The sequence below is a fragment of the Patagioenas fasciata genome, chromosome 3 (assembly GCF_037038585.1).
Source record: "Patagioenas fasciata isolate bPatFas1 chromosome 3, bPatFas1.hap1, whole genome shotgun sequence".
Taxonomy (NCBI): domain Eukaryota; kingdom Metazoa; phylum Chordata; class Aves; order Columbiformes; family Columbidae; genus Patagioenas; species Patagioenas fasciata.
The window spans coordinates 44,757,917-44,780,156 of NC_092522.1; the positions used below are offsets into that span (position 1 = coordinate 44,757,917).

General features: G+C 35.9%; 1 protein-coding gene across 8 annotated transcripts in view; it reads left to right on the forward strand.

Moving 5' to 3' along the window:
* Window positions 1-22,240, forward strand: part of RGS7 (regulator of G protein signaling 7) — a 223,312-nt gene that overhangs the window by 91,112 nt on the left and 109,960 nt on the right. For all 8 annotated transcript variants that reach the window (XM_071806235.1, XM_065835293.2, XM_071806237.1 and 5 more), the window contains exon 3: window positions 11,668-11,764. In XM_071806235.1, the coding sequence (XP_071662336.1) occupies window positions 11,668-11,764 (97 nt within the window). The remainder of the gene's footprint in view (window positions 1-11,667; window positions 11,765-22,240) is intronic.

Genomic DNA, 22,240 nt, shown 5'->3' on the forward strand with positions numbered 1-22,240 from the left:
ACTGATAATGTTCACTTTTGTTTTGACTAGAATTTAACTTGTGTTGTATTGGCTAATGTTTAACAGTATTGCTCACCTTTACCAGTATGAAGAATAAGTGGCCATGGACATGCGTGGTGTGTTTTGATGCCATAATCTTCTAGGATTATTGCTTTGAGGGCAATAATATTCAGTATGACAAACTAAGGGAATTATCACATCCTTCTGTCTGTTGGCACCTCGTTTAACTTTTTAATTTCTGTGGCTCTGAGGCTTAACAAAGGACAAACAATGGTTGGCAATTACAGTTTTATGATCTGGTTTGGAATATTTAGTCATTGGAATGACTTGGTCCCTAGAATAAAGTCTAGATTCTGAAATTAAAATCTGTCATTCTTGTTATTTCCTTGGTAGTAGTAACTCATTTCTCTCTGCATGCTGTTGAACAAATTCTGATTCACACTTTCTAGTTGGTTGTTACAACTACTTCAGGGGCTTTAAAGTACACACGGGGATGCTTTGACAGAAGAGTGAGCCTAACTGACATAACAAAGGAAGGGACATAAAGCAAACCCTCACTGCCTCCTTTCTAGGACAAGGTGCAAATTCATCTCCTATTTCTAATGAGTATTCTGTGTCTGGGCATTTGTTGCATGTTTTTTGTTTGGAAAGTACAGTTAAATGTGTGAGTGATTACTGCCTGAATTCATAAATATAACTTAGAATCTAGAATGTTAAGCAGATGGTTTGATCAGAAGTCTAAAAACATTATTCCAACATTCCCAAGCAAGCCCTTTTGCATTAAATTTTATACATTTTTTTTTAATAATACAGAATAAAAACCACATTTAGATGCATCTGTCTGTACATATATAAGTATCTGTACTGTATACAAATACTAGGATAAAGATTTATACTGCAAAAGGAGAACCACAATTCTGTTCCATGTAGAAAAATTGCACAAAATTGATGGTATGTAGAGAGCAGAATTCAACATGAACTCTCTGCGTGGAAAATTTCTAATATGCTGTTTGTGCAGAAGACCTATTCCTACTGGTCCAAAAAGCACAGCACTTCATAAAGCCTGATGATATATTCATTAGCATTGCCAAGACAGGTCCACAACTACTTGAGTAAGGAGAATGAACTACTGCTTTTGGATAAATGTCAGAGTTGAAGGACCATAGGAATGTGTGATATGAAAAATGGTGCTCCTGTTTCTATAAAATAACTTAAGCAAAGCTATTTATATAACATGTTTGTCCAGCACGGTTAAAAAAACCCAAAAACTTCCCTCAAAAGGGAAGGTCATTTTGATTGACTTTAAAGATAGATTACCAAATGTTACTTGTTGAAGAGCTAAACTTCGTTTGAGAAAAGGGCCTTTAATTACATTGTACCAAATTCAGTGAATTGAGTAAGAACTAAAAAGTAGATATGTGTCAGATTATTCCAGTTTAGCTAATATTGCTAATAATTTCAGAACAGTCACCCAAGATTGCCATAAAGATTGATGAATGCAGAAAGACAAGTAAGCAGCCTGTCTACTTTTTCTAATAAAATTTAAACACATATCTTTATTTCACTTTCAGTGGTGTTTTAGAACTAATTTCTAAAGCCATGCCAAGGTTTAAGTTTACTTCTGGGAGTTTACAACTGTTTCCAAGGGCAAAAACAACTAGAAATGGAACCTGATCTTATCCTGAAGCTAAAGTCTCTTCAATTCAGTTTATATTAGGCTGCAGTCAAGACATGTACTGTAGGTATTAGCATGTTCAAGACACTTTTCTTGAACTGGGTGGGTCATGGATGTCCTGATATCATGATTACCTATGCTAGATAAATAGCATTCAGAGGTTATTCTAGTTAATAATTTTGTTACTCTTACCCATTTATACTTAGAATCCAGCTGCTGTCCTCAGTCTGATGTCAGTGGACTTACTCTGAATTTCCAGTCTCAGACCTCTTTGGTCAGCATATTTTTATATTAACTCTGAACTTGCAACAGTGATTTTAATGGAAGTGTGGATGTAGAATTTGAGGAGTTGTTGCCAAATGTTATGAGACAGTGAATATTTTTCTAGCTGTGGTTTTCAGTATTAGATCTTGAAGATTCTGTCTAATTGTCTTTAAGTAGGATTATGTATGAAGAAATAAATTCTAATAAGAGTGTATGGGATGACCATAAACTAAAGTACAAATCTACACAGAATGGGATTGCATTTTTAAGTTTTAAAAAGGATAATGAAGATGGATCTTTCCCTTGTCCTCCTTACTATTTCCTGCTTTCTGCTTTGTCTAACACAAAAAAGCCATTTCAAACAATTTCTGTGTATGAGTTCATCCTCATGTTTTTGTTGAGATGCAATGTAGTGCAATGAGATGCTGTAAGATAAAGATGGAACAGATAGGCATACAGTAAACAAGTCTCTAAATGTGGTCCTTCAGAATAATTAGCTTCTCAGTCACGTTTAATATATTAAATAGATTTGAGACATCTGACACACAAGATGTGAAGTTAGTCGTCAGGGTGGGCCGTACAGAAATGATTCAGTGTTGTGCATTTGTAGATGACATGCAACATCTTAAATTTCATTTCTGGAACTTTAGAAATAGTTCAGCTTTTGATAGGAAAAGAGGAGTTATGCTGTGACAGTCATGACGTATTTAATATTTAGAAGTCCAGTGCCAAGAAATACTATAATTTATTCCCAAAATATCAAAGGAAATTCTTTCCCTGACTACAGTAGGCTTTGATTCATGCCTCTGATTAGAGGAGAGATAAGGTGGCTAAAAATATGTCATGACTCTGCAACTTTCTGGAGCTGACAGAAACTCCAATCTGTTGAAAATCTGATTGCTTTAATTTTGTCTAGCATTGCAATGCTCCAACACATCAAAAGTATTTAGGAAGTAATTCAGTTAATGGTGGTCTCCTTAGCTGCATCTGAGATTTCACAGCCAATGGAGGTTAAAGTGACTTGCCAAAGGTTGGTTTGTGGTAAAGCAGAGAAGAAAACCAAAGATTCCCAAGTCCTAGTCAAGTGATTCACCTGCTAAATGCAACTTGCTTCAGTTTTTCCAAATGAGGGAGAAATCTTATCACTGTTGATGTGTTAGGTTTTGTCTCACCTAGTTTGAGACAGTTCATCAGAACAGAATCATGTTTTACTGTATTCATACACGACACCTGCAGCCCTTCAGTTTTGCCTGGGTAAAGAGTAGATAGGTAGAGTATTTATTCTATTCAGCCAAAAGCACGAATGTATTTTTTTTTCTTGGAATGAGTAGGTGCATGCAGATTACCTCTATTTATTATATTTTAATTTATTAGTGTAGATCTCTCTTACAGGGTAATCCCTCTGCGTAGGGACATACGGTTTTTCCAGCAAGTATCTCATTTCTTCTAGCAATTATTAATCTCTAGCATATTTGGAGTGTGAGATGGGTCCTTCTAAGTGCTCTCTGGGACAGATACAGGACTATCTGCAGTAGCGCTTTCATTGTTAAACCTTGTTACTTGTCATCCTTTAAACTGGTAAAACAGATAAACTGGTGATGGAAAAAACGCTTTTCGAAAAGAGCTGGGATTTTTCAAGTGAGAGATGACTTTATTATGATCAAGCTTCTCTGTTCTGAGAGTAACTCTCTATTAAACTTGTGATTCAAAGTTTCTAAGACCCATGTTCAAGCTACTTAGTTTGATCCAACTGGATCTAGTACAGAGATTCTGACTCTTAGCTCAGCTTTTTCTATAACTTTTTCTTAATTCTGAAGCTGAATCAGTATGATATATTCTCCAAAAGTTATATGGTTTTTCTGTAATACTAGTTGAGTAGCTGTTAGAAACTCTTGCAATCTGCTGTTCACTGTCCAGCCATATTGCGTTAATATACATGCAGTGAACTGGGTGTACGTCCTATATATTTATTTGTAGGACTCTTAGGTGAGACAAATATTAATCTAAATGAAAAAATTGGAAGTAATAGCCCATGTGGTGTTATAGGTTTGTTGACATTGTTCTGACGCTCCAAATTCTTCAAAAAATATACTGACAGAAGCAAACCTGCACTATTTTTTGTGAATTAGAATAAAGAAGCACTTTTTTTCTGGTGAAATGCAGTATTAATTGTTTTCAGTTCAACTTGTCCAAAGAAGGCACAGTAGGAGATAAATCAGGTGACACTGTAGAATGGTGGTAGAAATGGAAGGTTACTGGGAGATCTTCAGTTTACCCAATGTATGAGATAGAGAAAAAAGTTATATTGTGTGACATCTTGGTGCACCAAACCACTAGCTCAAATTCAGCAGTCCCTGGGAAAAAAGGGAATAACTTATTTGCATAAATCACTATCCACAAAATGCACTATATGATATCTTCAAGATTTTCCATTCAATATTGTATGGTTTTATGTGATGGGGATTAGCCTTTGTCTATTCTTTATCTAGGGATCACTGACAACTGTAGCTTCCAAATAGGCCACTTGTTTACAGGTTAATCACAGAAGTTCAAAGCACACTTTTAAGTTATACTTGTTTCCAAAAACGTCAACTAAATTCTGTTTCGGCAGGCCATTTATTTTATGTTTGTTTGTTTGTCTTTTTCTTTCAGAATTTTTAATTCTGAAACTGTATTTCTTCCTTGGATACTCTCTCTCCCAGATAGAATGTTGTAAAGTAGCTTTGTAGATAATTCTTTGTTATGCAGTAGTTATCAATATCTGAGCTGCCAATGATTTAACTGATTTTGCCCATTCTATGTGATTTCAGTGAACTTTACATGAAGATTGTGCCTTTTATTTTTTTTTCTGCTTTGAGAGAACGTATCTAAGAAGGGATTTATTTTCATCAACTTTATTATCAGATAGGACAGCACTACTGAAAGGTAGTTGCTGCTTCTTTTATAGTAACCTGGATGTGTTGCTGTAAGTGCACGTTCACTCATTGTCCCCAGGACAATGCGTCTCTGGGTATTGATATCCAGAATTTGGTATAACTGCTCAAAATGAGCAAGACATAGGAATGAAAAGCAAATATGATTTGTAATAAACTGCTGGTTTTGTTGATTAAGCATTTCAGATGCATAAGTAACACAAGAACATGCCTAAAGTTATAATTTCAAAACCACAGCTCTAAATCAGCGAAGTGTGCAGAGTCTTTCATATTGATCCAAGTTAACTGGTGAACATGCAGTGTTGATGGCAGGAACGAGCCCAGTGGCACCATTCATCTAATCAGAAAAAACTCACGTCTCAAAAATAATTCCACAGAACTGGAAGCAATTTTCAGATAAATTCAAAATAACTTAAATTAATCCTGACAAAAGCTTGCCCTCCACTTAATTGGTGTAAATACAGGCTGCTGGTGTATGTAGTACCACCTTTGTTTTACAACCGATTTGCGACATTACCTATTTGCTATATCTGATACAGTACAGATAAATAGTGCAATTAAACTTAAATCTTAATTAGAAATTCACAAATTGATAATTACAAATGCAGACATGAGTGATGACACATAATGCTTCAATATAGTTTTATGCTACATACAAAACCAGAACATCTTTGGCTCTCCAAAAGGTTTCTGTTTGAGGGCAGAGTATAAACTATTTGCTCACACCAGTGACTTCATACTGCAGAAGGGAAGGAACATGAGGCAGACATGCCAGCGTCATAGGTATATGTAGTAAATTAGGCTCTTCAAACAATCTTGATTGTATCCATTTAATATGGTTGGCAGCTTTTATGTTGATTTGTCATTTGATTTTATATTGTCATATCATTACTTCAGCAAATGGATGTTCTGAAAAGAATGAAACCAGTCATCTTGTATTCTTTTCATTGTTATTCTCTAATTTAATATTCATCAGAGAGTACTTAGGGCAGTTTCCAGTGTTGGTAGGCCAAAGAAGCAATATTGCTGGCTTAGAGGAACTCCTCCTGTTGATTTTTTTCAGCAAGCTCAGATACTTCATGCATGACTGTCACTAACAGTTCAGTTAACCTTGCATGTTTTAAGCCATCTTTCAGCATTGTAATTTAGTCAAAAATCTAAATGTACTTTTCTGGACTTGTGAATGTTTTAAGCTTTGTTTTGATCCCAAGTAGGAATGAAGAATTGAAATAACCCCATTCTGTACAAAATGGGCAATGCTAAAATCGTTGATAATAGAGATGTCAAACCATCTCATTTCTACACACTTGATTTGGGAAAAGAGTTCTCAGCACTCCTGACCTGAAAATTGTTTGCTTTAGTTTGGTGAGCAACACTGAAATATTTTATCTGGCAATCAGTTTGTCTGTATCTGTGCTTGTCAGTGCAGCCTCCCGGGATTTGTAGTTCGTCGATTTTGTGCTTTTTGCTTCTCTGTGATGCAGCTTGAGTAGTTGAAAAAAGCCCCCTGGATCACTGAGTTGAGCAGCTCTCAGGTGGCACTGTGATGATTCAATTAAAGAAGGATATTGCAGCGATTGTTGGCATGTGTAGTCCAGGCAAAGAGCAGCTCACATGGGAAGACAGAGAGGCTGAGGCTCCTGAAGTGTAACTCTAATGGGGTAGTTTAGCCATTCATGTAAATATACAGTTGTTTTTGGGTTTTTTTGCATGAATGAACCACAGCAAAATACTTTCCTACAAATTTTCTGCATCCTGCAATTGCAAGCTTACTAGCTGATGGAGGTCTTAACAGGCAATTTGTAGTATAATTGGCAGCGTGTGAGATAGAACATATGTAGTACAATGGAGTTTCAAGAGAGAAGTACTGTTGAAAACAAGAGGAATAATTGATTATCAGTAGAATCCTAACAAGATGAGACTATATCTGTCTGTCTGTATAGTTACCGTGTGTTGGAAAACAGAAAAAATGGCCATTACTTTGTGAGGAACCTTGCAGCTTTCTCCTTCCCTGCTGGGTTTGTTGATCCCATGTTGCTTCACATAGGTTTCTGCACAGGGCTGGCCAAGGGAAGCCTCCTGCAACCTGCTGACCAGCCGCGCTGAAGACCTCAGACTTTAACATGTTGAGGTAGGAAGGGGAAAAAAAGTCTCGGGAAGCTCGTTGTGTAGTGTTAGAAAAGATCACATCTTGTAACTTGTTGTAGTTAGTTAACAAGTTTGGATGAGGTTTGTAGTTAGTTCCACTGGGTTATTCCACTCCTGTATTTGGGTAAAATGAAGAAAGATTTTAGCAGGATTAACAAAGCTGTAGTGTGGGTAGACCCCAGTACAATCAACATAAGAGCGATTCTCTTGTCTGAGGTACGATAACTGAGGACAAAATAATGCTTAGTTTCATTCTAGTATTCCTGGATATGCTTTTAATTCCTTGGCTCTGAAATTTGTTTTAGTACAGAAATTGAACTGAGATGTCTGTAAATGTGTAAGCAGGTCAAGGCTTCAAAGTTTTAGCATGTATCTCTTGGATTTTAGTTAGTTTCAGACCACTGCTTTCTTTCTCTGGTCTTGGAATCCTTGTATCTAGTGACCATCTTTAATAGAATTGATTTAGAATTACTTTTAAGGGAAGAAAAAACTCTTGTACTGCACTGACAAACCTTTTGAGCTTTTGACTTTTGTAGTCTTGGAATTAATTAAAAAATCCCATTTCTTAAGCCGAGATGCTGAATTATGGTGCAAGGGGATAATTTTTGCAAGATGTGTGGTTGATTAGCAATGAAATTTAATGAAATGAAATGAAATTTAAAAAACAGGTGCTTCCCAAACCACCTGGCACTGAAATCTAAGGAAGCATAAAAATACTGCTCCTCGGAGTTGTATTCATTTCACCTACCTGTAAGTAGGTAAGTATACTAGTCCTGGTTTATTGTCAAGAATTCCACTGTCAATAATGAAGAACGTCAGATACCTTTGGGTAGTGACTGATAATTAAGGATAGAAGAGGTGCATTGTACCCCATATGGCAGAAACCTCTTATGATCATGTCAAAGGAGAAGAGAAGCCTAATAAGCACAGTCCTTCAATGGACTTTTAGCAATATACGACTGAGAACAACCACCTTCACTTCCTATTTGATAACTTTTCCTCTCCCTTCCCCATGGGCTCTGTGGATTTCCTATGGACTTTGTGGATTCTTTCCCTGGCGCGAGACACATCTCCATGCCCGGCTTCCAGTGTGTTTGGAGCAGATGCAGAGGTCATTATTAGGCAATTGTTCTTGTATCCTCTTGCTTTTCTATTACAGGATATCACTATCCTCTTTCTGTTTGCTTCATATAAGATGCATTGTCACTGTTGTTGCAAAGTTAGTGTTTGAAATAGAGCCCTTACCTATCAAGATGAAGACTGCAGATTATCTTCACAAGGAGATGAGTGAAGTTTTAAATATCAGTATTTTAAGTTTGGTCTGAGTTGCCTATGGGTCAGAATGTTAGTGAGTTTTTGTCAGGGTTAGAATTGCCTCACTGGTAAACAAATGGCACATTTTTTTGAAGTATACATTTATTTAGAAATGCTCCTGTTCAATCCTTGCTGCACTATGAACTTTCTTCTAGCTACATTTTCCCTGTTAATTGTATATAATTATGACTGAAAAGCTAAAGGATCTGCTTATACAACTTCCTTTTCTCAAGCACATTACCTTCATTTGCAGAGTGATCAAGAGGCCGGTTTGTTTGTAGATTTGTTTTCTCTGAGTTCTTTTCGGAGGCTTAGGGCTAAAAAAGATTCCATTGTATGATCAGAGCCCATCAGGTTCAGCCAGGTAAGTACATAATAACTGTGAAGGCCTAATTCTGAGGTGAAGTAACTTATATTTCACTTTTGAGCATCAGGTCAGGTGACTCAGAAGCAAACAATGATCCATGAGGCAGGAAAATTATTGTATTGGGAAGCAGCTTGTGTTTCCCAGATTAGACTTCTTGAGCAAAATTAGATGAATATTTTCTTTAATCATTCTAATTAAACTATTCTGCCCTTTTCATTGTCTTAGGTCATTGTTGATAAATGACAGAGATGTGGCTTGAGTGCTGCTTCTCAAATATAATTAAATGAGATGTTTTTTCAGTGAAAGAGATTATACATTTGCTGAATTTATAGCAACAAAGATAGAAATAGGGATTATCTATATTGAAAGTTAAATTGTGCAACTGCATATTTTGAATTAGATGATTTTGAATCTTTAATTGAAGCTTTTTTTTTTATTGTGCTTTTTATTTTCTTGAGTTCTTATGTTTAATATTAAAGATGACCACAAACCAAGAGTGACCTTTCAGATTTCTGTGCAAAAAGGGATGAGATAAATAAGAATTTTGTAGTCTAACAGATAACATACAGAATTGCAGGTCAGCTGTGACTAATTAGGAGTCTGCTGCTGTGTTGTATCTTGTTTCAGAACATTCCTGCTCATGCAGTAATCTTTGAACACTGAATTAACCAGGCAGTTCTCAGTGATGCTGCCTGGAGTATGAGCTCCTTTTGCACAGTGGGTGTTTGCTCCTGACATAGAACAATAATCTGACCTAGACGTGCAGGGGAAGGTGTAATTTTGCAGTGCAGGCATCCTGGAGCTCACTTTGCTGATCAAAACCAGAGAACTCCCCCAGAGCTACAGTCCCTATCAGAGTTAGGCTTGATACCATTTAGATTAAATCTTGTCCATGAAGCAAGTTTAGGAAAGCATATGTGTCAGTTAACAATTTATTCCATATACTCTCCAAAGAAGAATTACTGACAACACTAGGAATGCCAGGTGTGAAACACTTGTGTGTGTTCCTGAGAAATAGGTAACTGCATATCACTACCAGTAATATTATGTTCCAGGACTGTGTCCTACATTTGTAGTAATCCTTATTATAATGCAAATACACCTTTATCATGTTGCCTTCTAAATTGTCTTCTAAACTTTGTCCAAGTGTAACACACATTATTACACACTATGAAGTTCTAGCAATATTCTTATAAGCTTAGGATGTATATGTGGAATTTATAATCAAATTTATTTCTGTTGGTTTCCATAGAAGGCCCATGCACATATGATAATAATTTACTTTATTGTTTAAAGCAAAGATATTAACTTGAATTAGAGTGCCATCTTATTTATTAAAGGGCTCAATAAGAGAGTTTGCCAGCTGAATTTAGGAGTTAAAATGAGCTTTCTCTGACTATATGGATAATAAATGTAGGGACAGATGCCTTTTCATAGACAACCATTTGTGTGCTTGACAATTTATTCAGAACACTATTAATAGCCTTTTTCTGTTTAAATAATTAAATTCCCTGGCAGATGAAAGTGATTACAATGAACGTTTGTTTCTTCTGTTGCATTCGTATATTCCTTAATTCTGAGCAATAGACTCAGTGTTCTACATCTGGCCATGTGCTGTAATAACAATATCTACCTCTGGTGTGTACTTTCTATTTTGGACTATGCCACTGGATTTGTGTTCCTTGCGTTGTTAATGTCTGATCCATAAGAACATGGAGCACGTGGGCCTCCAGGCACTCTCTGTATAAACAAGTTTTTCATGAGCAGATGAACTAATTGATTTGTTTTCCTTTTTGGTATGGATTTTTGTTCTGTTTCCCTATGTATACCACTGGTGACCCCAGCTGCTTTTCCTGGTTCTAGACAACTCCTCCATTGGGCCAATTAATTCACAGCTGCAACTAATGCTGATTTGCTCTTTGCTGATTTGGGTCATCAGACTTCAGTGGAAAAAAGGTGTAGAACAGAACTTTGTCTGTTTGTATCTTTTCTTAACACAACCCAGCCAAAAACTTTTAATGAATTCTTTGGGAACATATTGGGGGAACAGAGGTGAGATAGATTTTTTTTTTTTTTAAAAGATGTGTCTAATAAAATATTAAATGCTCTGTCACACAGTTTTTCATATGGAGTATGTTGGTGATTTAAGAAAAAATCAGGAATGGTTGTAATTCACTTTATCACAATACCATTGAATATTTTGAGAAGTTAAATAATCAAAGAAGAAAGATGGGAGTTATCTAATGTGTAAACTGAAATAATGAAATATTTGAGAATAAAACCAGCCAACCTAAATATTCTTTGCATTTTCAAGTAACCGGGCTTGCTGTTCATAGTTCACATGAAAGTGAACCTTTGGGTTGAGCATAATTTGTAAAATGTATGAGCCAAATTAGCCTAAAAAACTGAGTTGCAAAAAAAATAGCTAATGTAAAAATATGAAAAAAATACAGCAAATTGATTTTGAACATTTTTTGCTACCCCATTCCATTAACTACAAGAAATCCTACCTTTCTGGCTCTGCTGTCTCCAGGGATGTAACATTTCATTATGCCATACATTATGTCCTCTTAAAGAAGGAATTTTTGCTTTGAACCTAAAACTCTGTTTTTGTTTTGAACAGTCTTTTTGAGAACTATATCAGTCCCCTGGAAGGCTGTATGAGTCTATTTTCCTTTGTATTTGGTACAATACTAGAAGTACAATCAAACATGAAGCTCTACATCCAGCAATGGTTTTTAACTTTTTCTTTTAACTCCTTTTAACTACTTTAACTAAACCTCTTCTGCCTTGCTATTTCTTTCTCAAGAGACTTTGAGCACTTTTTTTTTTACTGTTGTCCAGTTTTTTAGCCTGTTCAGTAAAAATATCTCATTCTGAGATACTGATCTAGGATTTCTTGGATAATTCATTTTAAGAAATATTTCTGGATCTGTTGATTCATTTTTTTTTTTCTCTGATTTCAGATGGAAGATGTCATAGCCCGCATGCAAGATGAGAAAAATGGGATTCCTATTCGTACAGTCAAAAGTTTTCTTTCCAAGATCCCCAGTGTCTTTTCTGGTAAGAGTCAAATTGAATCTCATACTATTTAAAATTTCCACTTTACCTTATGTAAGGGGATGCTGAAATGGCAAACACTTTTAACTGAGTGCTATGGGGAATTCATACTCATCTATTCTGGAGGAGACATTGACTGTTCCTTGAATTATAGAATTTTTGATATGTCTCTCTCATGTTGGAGTGGGCTTATACAGAGATGGTTTTGTCCTGTAAATTAAGAGAAGGAAATGCTTAATTTTCTACAGAAAGTCACTTATCTGAAGATGATAATATTTTTATTGCAGAGTTTCTGCATTTCAGATCTGATTTTTAGCCTGTGCTCATGGGAAGTATAATGAGTTTAGTGTACAGGTCAGTTCAGGAAGATAAGGACTGTCATTGCAGCAGCACAAAAGGAAAATCATCACTCTGCAACAAATACTGAATTGTGGCTGTAGACATTTAAGACAACATTTATGATCTGCTTTTGTAGCTGACTGCCTGTGTCCAAGAAGCTAAGGCTGAGATGTCTGTGGTGGTTTGCAAAGCAGCTGTAAACTTCATAACTAATCCAAGTCAGTACTGCTATAAGAAAAAAAATCTGTCCATCTATTAATTGACTAGTATACTATATTTATTCATTTATTTACGTATTTTATATATATTTATGCATTTTTATGTGGATATGTATCTTTTTGTGCTACCAACGAATATGGATTTCCTTTGAAATAAGTGCCTTTGTTTAACCTACTTTTTCCATACTCTGGTCAGCTCTGTAAAGAGTTGCATTTTCTGTAATTAAAAAGGTGATCCTTACATAGAAAGTATTTACACAAGTTTGTACTGTCCAGAACAGCAAGAAGTATTCTATAGTTTAATTTTCAACCTTAGGAATGCTTTTGCTAGTAAATTAGTCTGGCACAAAGAAGGAAAGAGTCTTAAGCGTGAACAAAATGTTGTCATGATTTTAGAAACTATTTGTACAAACCCTAACCTCTGAAGAATGGACCTTTATTTCCCATAAGTTAGTACAGTGTGGCATCCTATTAAATGATCCATACCAATTGTTATTCTCTGGCTTACCTTGTGTGCTATGGTTTTCAAATTAGAATATATGTACAGTAGTACACAGCAGTCACTGATACAACAACTTTTGTATATAACCTGAGGCATTAACTTTATCAGTTGCAAGGGGAAAGAAAAAGCATAGCAGGGTTCATTTTTTTCTCTTTGCAGATTTTCCCTTCAAATACCAGCCAGTAGTTTTTACTACACATGACTAAAAAACTCACCAGAACAGCATAACTGTCATTTTAGTTCTACTAATGAACTTTCCTGTCAGTTCTCTATCCTGGATGGAATCTGAACTCTTCAAACTTTTGTGTTGAGAGTAGCAGGTTTTCTTTAATGTGCTAGGAGTTCGTGTACATGTAGGAAATGAATCTCAGCTTGAACTCAAAACCATTGATTGCTAGGAAACATGAGAGTATTTTTCTCTAAGGGCCATGAAGATAATAATGAAAACGTAAGTGCACATACTTCCTTAAAGCATAAAGCAGTGGCTGATGACTTATGGTACTCTTATTACCCACACAAGCATCCGTATGAAAATGACCAAATAATGAGCGATTCTCTCCAGTTAAAAAATACATATAAATGTCTATATGCTCATAGATATATATCTGTGTGCGTATGCATAACAGCATGTATTATATACCTAGCCATCAGCCCAGGATTATATCCCATAAAAACTGGAACTTTGCAATTGTTTGTTTGTGAGGGAAAGCGAAATGGGTAGGACCACCACAATTAAGTCACGTTCCTGCAAGTACTTGGAGAAGACCTGGAAGAGTCCTTTAAACAACATGTAAAAAGTAAAGCTGTCCGTAAATTGTCTGTAAGAAAAGGGTCATATGGGCTAGCATTTTAATCATATTTTTATCAAAGCAAGAGAGGTATTTTCATTTTTATTTCATAGTATCGCCTCTGAAAACAGCAAGTAAAAACCTAGTTGAAAAAGCAGTCATTTTTTAATGCAGAATTACTGACCATATCTCTTCAACAATGACTATATTAGCTAAATCAGCCCAGGGAATGGTATCTGAATTTAACCTTTTATAGAATGTTGTGATTATAATAAATAGGATGATGTGATTATATTGTTTACTGAGTCATTCCTTAGGTGTTTTATCAAGTAAAATATCCACAAAGTGAAACATTTCAAACATGGATAATTGTACAAATTGTTGTGCTTCAGAAAAACACAAAAGCAATGGTAAGTTAAAGATTATTTCACCTTGTGAAATTTTGAAAAGGGGATTAATTATATTGCTTTATATTTCATATATTCATAGCGAGAAAATAAGTTGCTTGATCTTGATATTTATGTTCATTTTTGTGAACAAGCTGCTTGAATTCAAACACATCATTTTTGTTCAATTTCTTTCTTGAAAACTTTCAAAAGTAAATAATTTCATTGTCTTTACCAGATTAAAATGTGCTCAAAAAGAGTTTGCAAGCTATTTGATGAAAAAGAATACTAACCCCTAGATGTGTGCCAATTACTGTTCATATTTTTATCCACATTCAAGAGGCTCTCAGACTGACTTAATTGACGCAAGTTTATATTTGGTGTAAATTCACTAGAGCTAGCGAATCACAAACTAATTAGGGTAACAGCATTCCAGTCACCTACAAGCAGGAGGTGAAATGGATTGTGAAAAATACCCTAGTCCTTGACAGAGCACCAATATATTATATATGCCAAGATAAAAATCTCTGAAAACAAGGGGATAAAAACAAAGCTGTTAGCACCTGTCCTGATTCTATAACTCGTTCCTAGGTGCAGACAGACTTTTCCTAGCTTTATAGCATTAATGATTTAATTATACTCATGTGAGTGCTTTTGATAAAGAACTCTGTATAAAATTATACCTTCATTTTATGCAAAGAACTATGGTGTACAACTTAGTATATTATAAAGTCTTTAACACAAATGATGGGACTTTTTATAGATACAAATAAACAATTATTGGAGGGGGAAAAAGCATCCTTGTCTAATTCCAAATGGGATTTAATGTAGAAGAATCAGTGGAAGTATGGCCTTGGGAGCTGGCTACTCTGACTTGTACTGCCTGCAGACCTACAACATGTTGTACTCACCTGTGGTGTCTTTAGTATGTCGCGACAAGCAAGAACAAATGTTAAGCACCCCAGAATGATTCCTTTTTTTAGCTTGTTGAGTCTGATGAGCTAATGGTCTCATTGCACTCAAATCTTATTTTACACCGATGTCTGCATCATTTGCTGTTGCAGAATGGGTATTTACAGTCTACATACCCAGCTAGTCAAACAACTACTACACGTGGCTTTTTCAGCATAATTCTATACTGACTTGTCCTGACACTAGCTCACTGCTTTCTGAGGCCATTGTAGCAGGACACTGCATGCCGATTATAATTTCAGCCAAGAATGTTTTTTGTAAAAGACCCTAGACTTCACAGAGGCTTGCTGAATTACATCATCCAGCTAGAGCCTGTGAGGGTAAGTGCAATTAGGTCTTTGAACAGAGAGAACATACAATGTGCTGTAGCAGATGGTCTTTGTAGTGATGGTTCACCTCAAGCTGAGTCACCCACAATCTTACTTGCAAGTAGGCTCAGACTGGATGCAACAAATACACAAATTTGCATGGATAGCTTTGCAGAAAACACATTAATATACCTACATACCCTAGTACACTAACAGCTAAAACAAGCTTTCTAGATTAACAGTTACTAGTGTAGGATCTAAAATATAATGGAAATTCTGCTGGAAATCTTAGTAATTCTTTAGTCTTGACTGCTTAAACATATAAGCAATGCTATTGCATAAACCATCATTGCTTGAGTAATAGTTTCTTGAGCTTGAGAGTGGAATAATCTGTTTTTATTACGAACAATATAGTCTGCTTATGGACAAATTACGATTGCGAGTGTGAAGATCACACCAGAGGTTGTGTTTTAAGAACTGAATTGTTCTAGAAGTGTCTACTCTAGCAGAGCCTGAACCATCTCTGAACTGAAGTGATTACATGTCAGGTCAGTTGGAAGTTTATTGAAGGAGAGAATAAGTCAGTTTTCTCAGTAGCTTTATGGATAGTTACACATCCACACATCTAAAGTTGGGCTTGAAGATGACTCTCAAGTAGTTTCCTATATGGTTCTCAGGAAATTTGTCAGTTTAATGCCAAAATTTTAGTTATTCCTATCTATGGATCTAAGTCACTTTCTGTGATTAATGCTGATGAGCACAGTCACGGGCACTCAGGTTTCGGAAACCATCTGTTCAAAACAGTGGTTGATTGCTGACTTGTCTGCAGTACTGCATGACCCCATGAATGCCTAAAGTCTGTGCTCTCAAGGTGAAGTTGTAATAATGTTATTCATCAGATATATATTGTGGCTTTGATTTGAAACTTTAAAAGCTCCAAGGAAAAAAATAGTCAGAAGAGTTTGCTCTCTCCATGTGATTGTGCGTTTTGATGAACAGAAGAAGGGCTTGCTGTTGTTTTCTCCATGGTTTTAGAATGTTTTGGAGGAATGAAGAAGATAGCTCATATAGACATCTTGCCAGTCAACAATAATAATTGCATGAAGGTTGTCATGTGTGTTCTTTACTAACACTGATTAGAGCATTAGGAATAAAAAGAAGGTAATTTGCCTTGAACATGGTTCACCATTAGTCCTGGAAATGGATAAAAAAACTTGCTTGAAATGATGAATGTAGGGAGTCTGACATATGAATCATAGGGATTAGAAGGAGCTCCAAAATATCATTTTTATTTTTACCAAGGAGAGACAGCAAGTAAATGCCAAAGTTTTTCTCTTCGCTTTCAAGCAGAAAGAAACATTCCCAGTTTACAGATAAGGCGCTGCAATAGCTGAGGATTTGTTTTGGGAGTTTTTGTGGGGTGGGCAAGTGGGTTGGTCAGAGTTAGTGCTGAAAGCTTTGTGAGCTAATCACGATATGGATATTTCTTGAAGATACATGTAATGATATAGTGTTGTCTTATGGCCATTACAGAATATCAGCGTGATGCTTTAGAAGACTAACATATGTACAGTACTTGGATATTGTTGGTGATGAATAAAATCTGTGGAGAGTGTGCCAATTGAGTGGTGTGTAACTGTGAATGCAGGACACTGCTGTTTTTACTGAAGGAGAGGGGAGAACTACAAGAAATGTAAGTTCAATTACAGAATGCACACAGAGACAGAATAAAAAGTATTCAAGGAAAGTATGTTCATACTAGTTGTTACTGGCTGTTTCTGACGCATGGCTCAATAATTATGGAAAGCAGTCACAGCTTGAACCAACAAAAATAGGAGGAGACCAGTAGAAAGGTGTTTTTTTTTAACATCTTTGAGTTAAGGAGAAAGTGAAAAAGATTCATTTTTCTTTCCCAGGGAAATATAATCCATATGAAGTCTTTAGTTTTTTCTCATTCCTAGATATGAAGTTGATATTGTGCCTTTTGCATACAAACATTGCATTTTCCCATTTTTTAGAAACACTATTGCCATCATATGCCATTTCTATTAATCATTTTTACTGATATCAGAAAATGCTTATTTCTCTTCTACCTGGGAAAATTGTTAAGATAATGAGTTGTTGCACTTGCAAATGTATTCATATAATCATTAATCAACAGTCTCTGTTCGAGCACTAATAGTAGTATGTTTGGTAAAAATAAAGCATTTATATGTTTAAACATTAAAAAAAAAAAAAAAAACAACAACAAAACAACCCTGCTGAAAAGCAGACTGGCAGTCCCAGTAGCCTGGTCAAATGTAGTTAGAGACTCCAGAGGAAAGCAGTGCCATAGTAGTTCATCTCACTCACAAATGACAGGTGGGTGAGCCCAAGGTGTGAGTCACAGGAGCTACCTGCAACAACAGTATGGCTTGTTATGTAGAGGCAGGCAGCAAAAAATAAAGAGCAGCACAGTGGGAATGGGATGACTCAGGGGACTAATAACAAGAGAGAGCATTTCATCTGTCATTAGTTTTGATCTTTCCCAGCTGAGTAATGAGTTGTTAGCATCTGATGCCTTTTCAGTGCTGCATGTGATAAAAGTTGATAGGTTTATCCACTTCAGTACTGGAGATTACCTACCTGAAATACAAGATAAAAGAGAAAGCTGAATTACTTGGATTGACAGGAAAAAATCCCACAAAAGCATAACACCTCAATCATTTGAAGCGAAGTAATGTTACATTATAGGTAAATACAAGAATACAAGGATTTTGGCATTTCCATTTTTGATGCCTTTTCAATTATAAATTAACTGTCTGGGACAAGCTAGAATTCCCTTCTCCCAAGCTTCTAATTTTATGGATTTTGTTGTTGTTGTTTGGTTGGTTTTGTGGGATTTTTTTTGTTTGTTTTGTTTTGCTTTGCTCTCTTCCAGTGTCTCCAGTGCTGAGTTCATGACAAGTTCCTACTTTCTTGTCCCTTCCATTCCTTTATCCCTCTTTTCTTGCATTTTCATACAGGTATAATTCAATAGTAGAATCAGTGCTGATTTCTTTACGCCAAATCAGCCACTTGTTATTTGCAGAGTCTTCCATGTTAAAACTGCAAGCTCACTGCCTTGATGAGGTTCCAGTCTTAGCAAAATGCTTTGATGAAAAGATCTCTGTCAGTACACGAAGGACAGAAGCCGGCTCCTTCCCTCTCCTGTGCCTGTTCAGAAAGGCAAATATGGGCAGAGACTTGCCATCTTTACAGTTTAACTTTTCAAAGCAGAACTTTTGAGAATAGAGTTAATAATCCTCTATGCCCAAATGAATAGTTGAAGTTAAAACACCAGTCTCTCCTGTGTGTTATTTCCGTTCATCACTTTTTCAGAGTGACTGATTTACATTCAAATGTTCCTGGGCTTTTGGGAGTAGGTATTTTTAAGGAGAAGGCTGCTTTTCTTACTTACTGTTATCATGTTCATGACTTTTAAACTCGTAAGTAGAAAGGATTGATTAAGTCACACCATCAGATTGGACATACAGTCATTTCAAAGTAGTGAGGTAATTAACTGATTAATGAGTGCTGCATTGTATGCTTTACCATTTCAGAAAGCAAAGTGGATATCTGAGTGTTGTCTGCATACCTTCACCTCCTGTTGCTGTTTGCCTGTCTTGACCACATCACTGGGATTATAACTATGTCCAGAGAAGGGTGCTCTTAAGCTGCTTAAAACTTGACAGAACTTTTGTATTTTATGGAAAATCAGTTTAGTGACAGCATTGCAGTTGTGAAGCTCAGAATGGCCGTGTGACAAGCTGTGGTGGGCTGGGATCAAATAAGAACTCATTGCTCTTGTTCACTTAGAGTGAATGAAAGAAATGAAGAACTGTTTCCAATAATGTTAATGCTGCAAGATGATTGTGCTCTCCATTTTCATTTTAAGGCGTGTGTTAATATCAGACTTTTAAGAAGTGACTGTCAAAATTAAAAGCTTTTCCAAATGTGAAAGTATTTTCATTGGTTATTTTATGGAGAACAACAAATTCTCATTTAAAAGTTATTGCTTCCTTCTAACAAAACAACAACAAAAATTGTATTCATATGTTTACCTTTCAATTTAGGGGTGATTGCAATTGGAAGCATTAGTAAAAAGAAGAAAATACAGTGAAGAAAGTCTGAGGCAATTTTGCAAAATTGTTCTAGGAAACTGAAATAGACTGAAAACCCATTGAAAAGTCTTTTAAAGTAATCTCTGTGCAAAATAGTCATTATAAATGTCAGTTCCCTTAAAATCAGTAGATATGAAAAGCTTATTTTCACAGAAATTTGCAAAAGAAATAGGTCTAGAAGTCATGCATTGATGGGCAAAAAGTCTTAATAGTTGTTCTCTTGTTGTGAGATGGGAGATTGCTGGAAACATTCATCTTCTTGGTTGTTCATTCACATGAAGTGCACAGTTTGAATTAGATGATCCCGTTTGCCAAATGCTCTGTAAGGCCTTACAGCTCAGCACACTTCCCGAGAAATAGCTCTGGGGCTTGTTGATCACAGATACAAATTTGTTCCTAACTTTTCCTCCTATGTTGTTTTGTCATGAAAATACTTCTTTTGCTTTCCTACACCTTTTTCCTATCCTCCTCGCATGTAAAATTCTGCCAGTGTTTTTAGTTGGAACGAGCTTGCACCTTTGAAGTGTGAGTACTTTTAAGAGGAGCTGCCTTCACTATGGCCACATATTTACTGAATTTTCCACCCTTGTCACCCGATCTGTGGACACTGGACATATAACATTCATGGAAAATGTGGGGTGAAAAGAGAGCCCTGAACCAGCCTCACATCAACCTGAAATTAGCAGCAACTCTGCAGTCTGGCACAGCTTCATGTTAGGTAGTTTGCCATTTTTTTCTAGCATAACACCAGTTAATAATTGCATTTTGTTATGATATTTTACAGCAGCAATGATGAGTAGTACTTACAGAAAACAGAGAAAATAACCCCCTCCAACACACTCACACACAAACATACATAGCATGCATATTTAGGTCATATATATTTTCCAATGGATGCAGTGCATAATATACCAGCTTAAAACCCTCAGACTTCTAAGCTGATATAAGCACCATCTGTAGAAGTGATTAATAACATAGGTTCACTAAAATCTGTTATGTGCATAATCAAAGCCTTTTAGAATATGCCTAAGGAAGAGTGACCATACAGAAATATATTCAAGGGTTCTGGGAAAATGGTTTTCCTTCCTTGCTATCTTTTGTAAATCTCTTAAAAAGAAGTACTATTGATGTCACATAGCAATGATTAGAACTAGTGAAATAAAGTATTTTAAGTAATTGTATTAATTAGGAAGCAAAGTGTACTACTTGGCTCCATCAGTTTATGAGGTACATCTATGACAACAAGTCTGTCTGTTTAAATCACATTGGCATTTTTTCACAGAGCACTTTGAGGTACAGAGAAGAAAGAGCTGTTATTATGTTTTCTGTCACTAATCTCTGAGACAGGAGGGAAATTTGTTGCTTATGTTAAGAATGAAGGGAGGAAGTGCATAGGTGAAGACAAATGAAGTCCCAGCATGAAGTTCTTGTTGAGTGTTAGTAGTGGTCTTACCACAATGTGAAATCTCTTTCATGATATGCTTAGTAAATTGTCTCTGGAAACTACCCCAGAAGTGAACACCCGCTTAAAGACAAAAAGAAAATAAACCCAATTTGGTTCCTCTAAAGTCAGAACCCTTGAGTCCAAAAAATATCCATTGTCTTGCCAAAAATCACTACTTTGCAATAGTAGCTAGGATTTGTAAGTATGATTTTGTATGAGCATGATGTAATCCTAAAGCTGGGAATACATGTTGGTAGGTTTGGGTTTTTAATACATGGTTGATCGGAAAGGAACAGAAAGTTTGCAAAGAATATCTGTGCAAGACTGTAGTTAGGCAGGTACTGTAATTCTTTTATAAATAGAGACAACAGATACTAATATGATTACATTTGGATATTTTTAATGCATACTCCACACTTTTTAATTTATGTGGCATTGTACACTGGTATATGTTGACAGGTTTTTGGTTGACTGGTAATTATTTATCATGTGCATATAGGAAGTAATGTAGACATGTAACAAGTATTGCTAGTACAGATACAAATAATCACAGAATCACAGAATGTTAGGGATTGGAAGGGATCTAAAAAGATAATCTTGTCTAATCCCCCTGCTGGAGCAGGAACACCCAGATGAGGTTACACAGGAATGTGTCCAGGTGGGTTTTGGACTAAAAAGAAGTTTCTTCTCAAATTTAAGTGGAACTTCTTGTGTTCCAGTTTGAACCCATTACTCCTTGTCCTATCATTGGTTGTCACCGAGAAGAGCCTGGCTCCATCCTCGTGACACTCGCCCTTTATATATTTGTAAACATTAGTGAGGTGACCACTCAAGTCTCCTCTTCTCCAAGCTAAAGAGACCCAGCTCCCTCAGCCTTTCCTCATAAGGGAGATGCTCCACTCATGTAATTTAAAGGTATCCTGTTAGTTGTAATGCAGTGTAAACATATACATTTGCTAACATCATCTCATTTTGTGACTTTTCAAGCAACATAATTTCTTTCTGCTTCAATTTTACCACTTTAGTACCTGAAATTGTATCTTATTGTGTTTAAATCTACCCATTTTAGAATTATTTGAAATATTCAAATGAACTGCATGCAAAGAGACAGTGGCTGCTGTATTTGCAGATTTCAATCTGACATTTTTACAGCCAGATAAATATAGTTGAGCAGAAGTTAAAAAAAAAAAAAAGAAAAAAGAAAACTGAAATAATTCCATGGGGAATATGCCCCTTAAGTAAGAAATCAAGTTAGCAGGGTTTACCAAATGCTTGTGATTTAGTTCCTAATTCTGTTGGCTATGAGGAAAAAGACTTTGTCATGGCAGTTGCATTAGAAAACTGCAGACTTGTCTATGCTAAAGGAACACAAGGAATAAA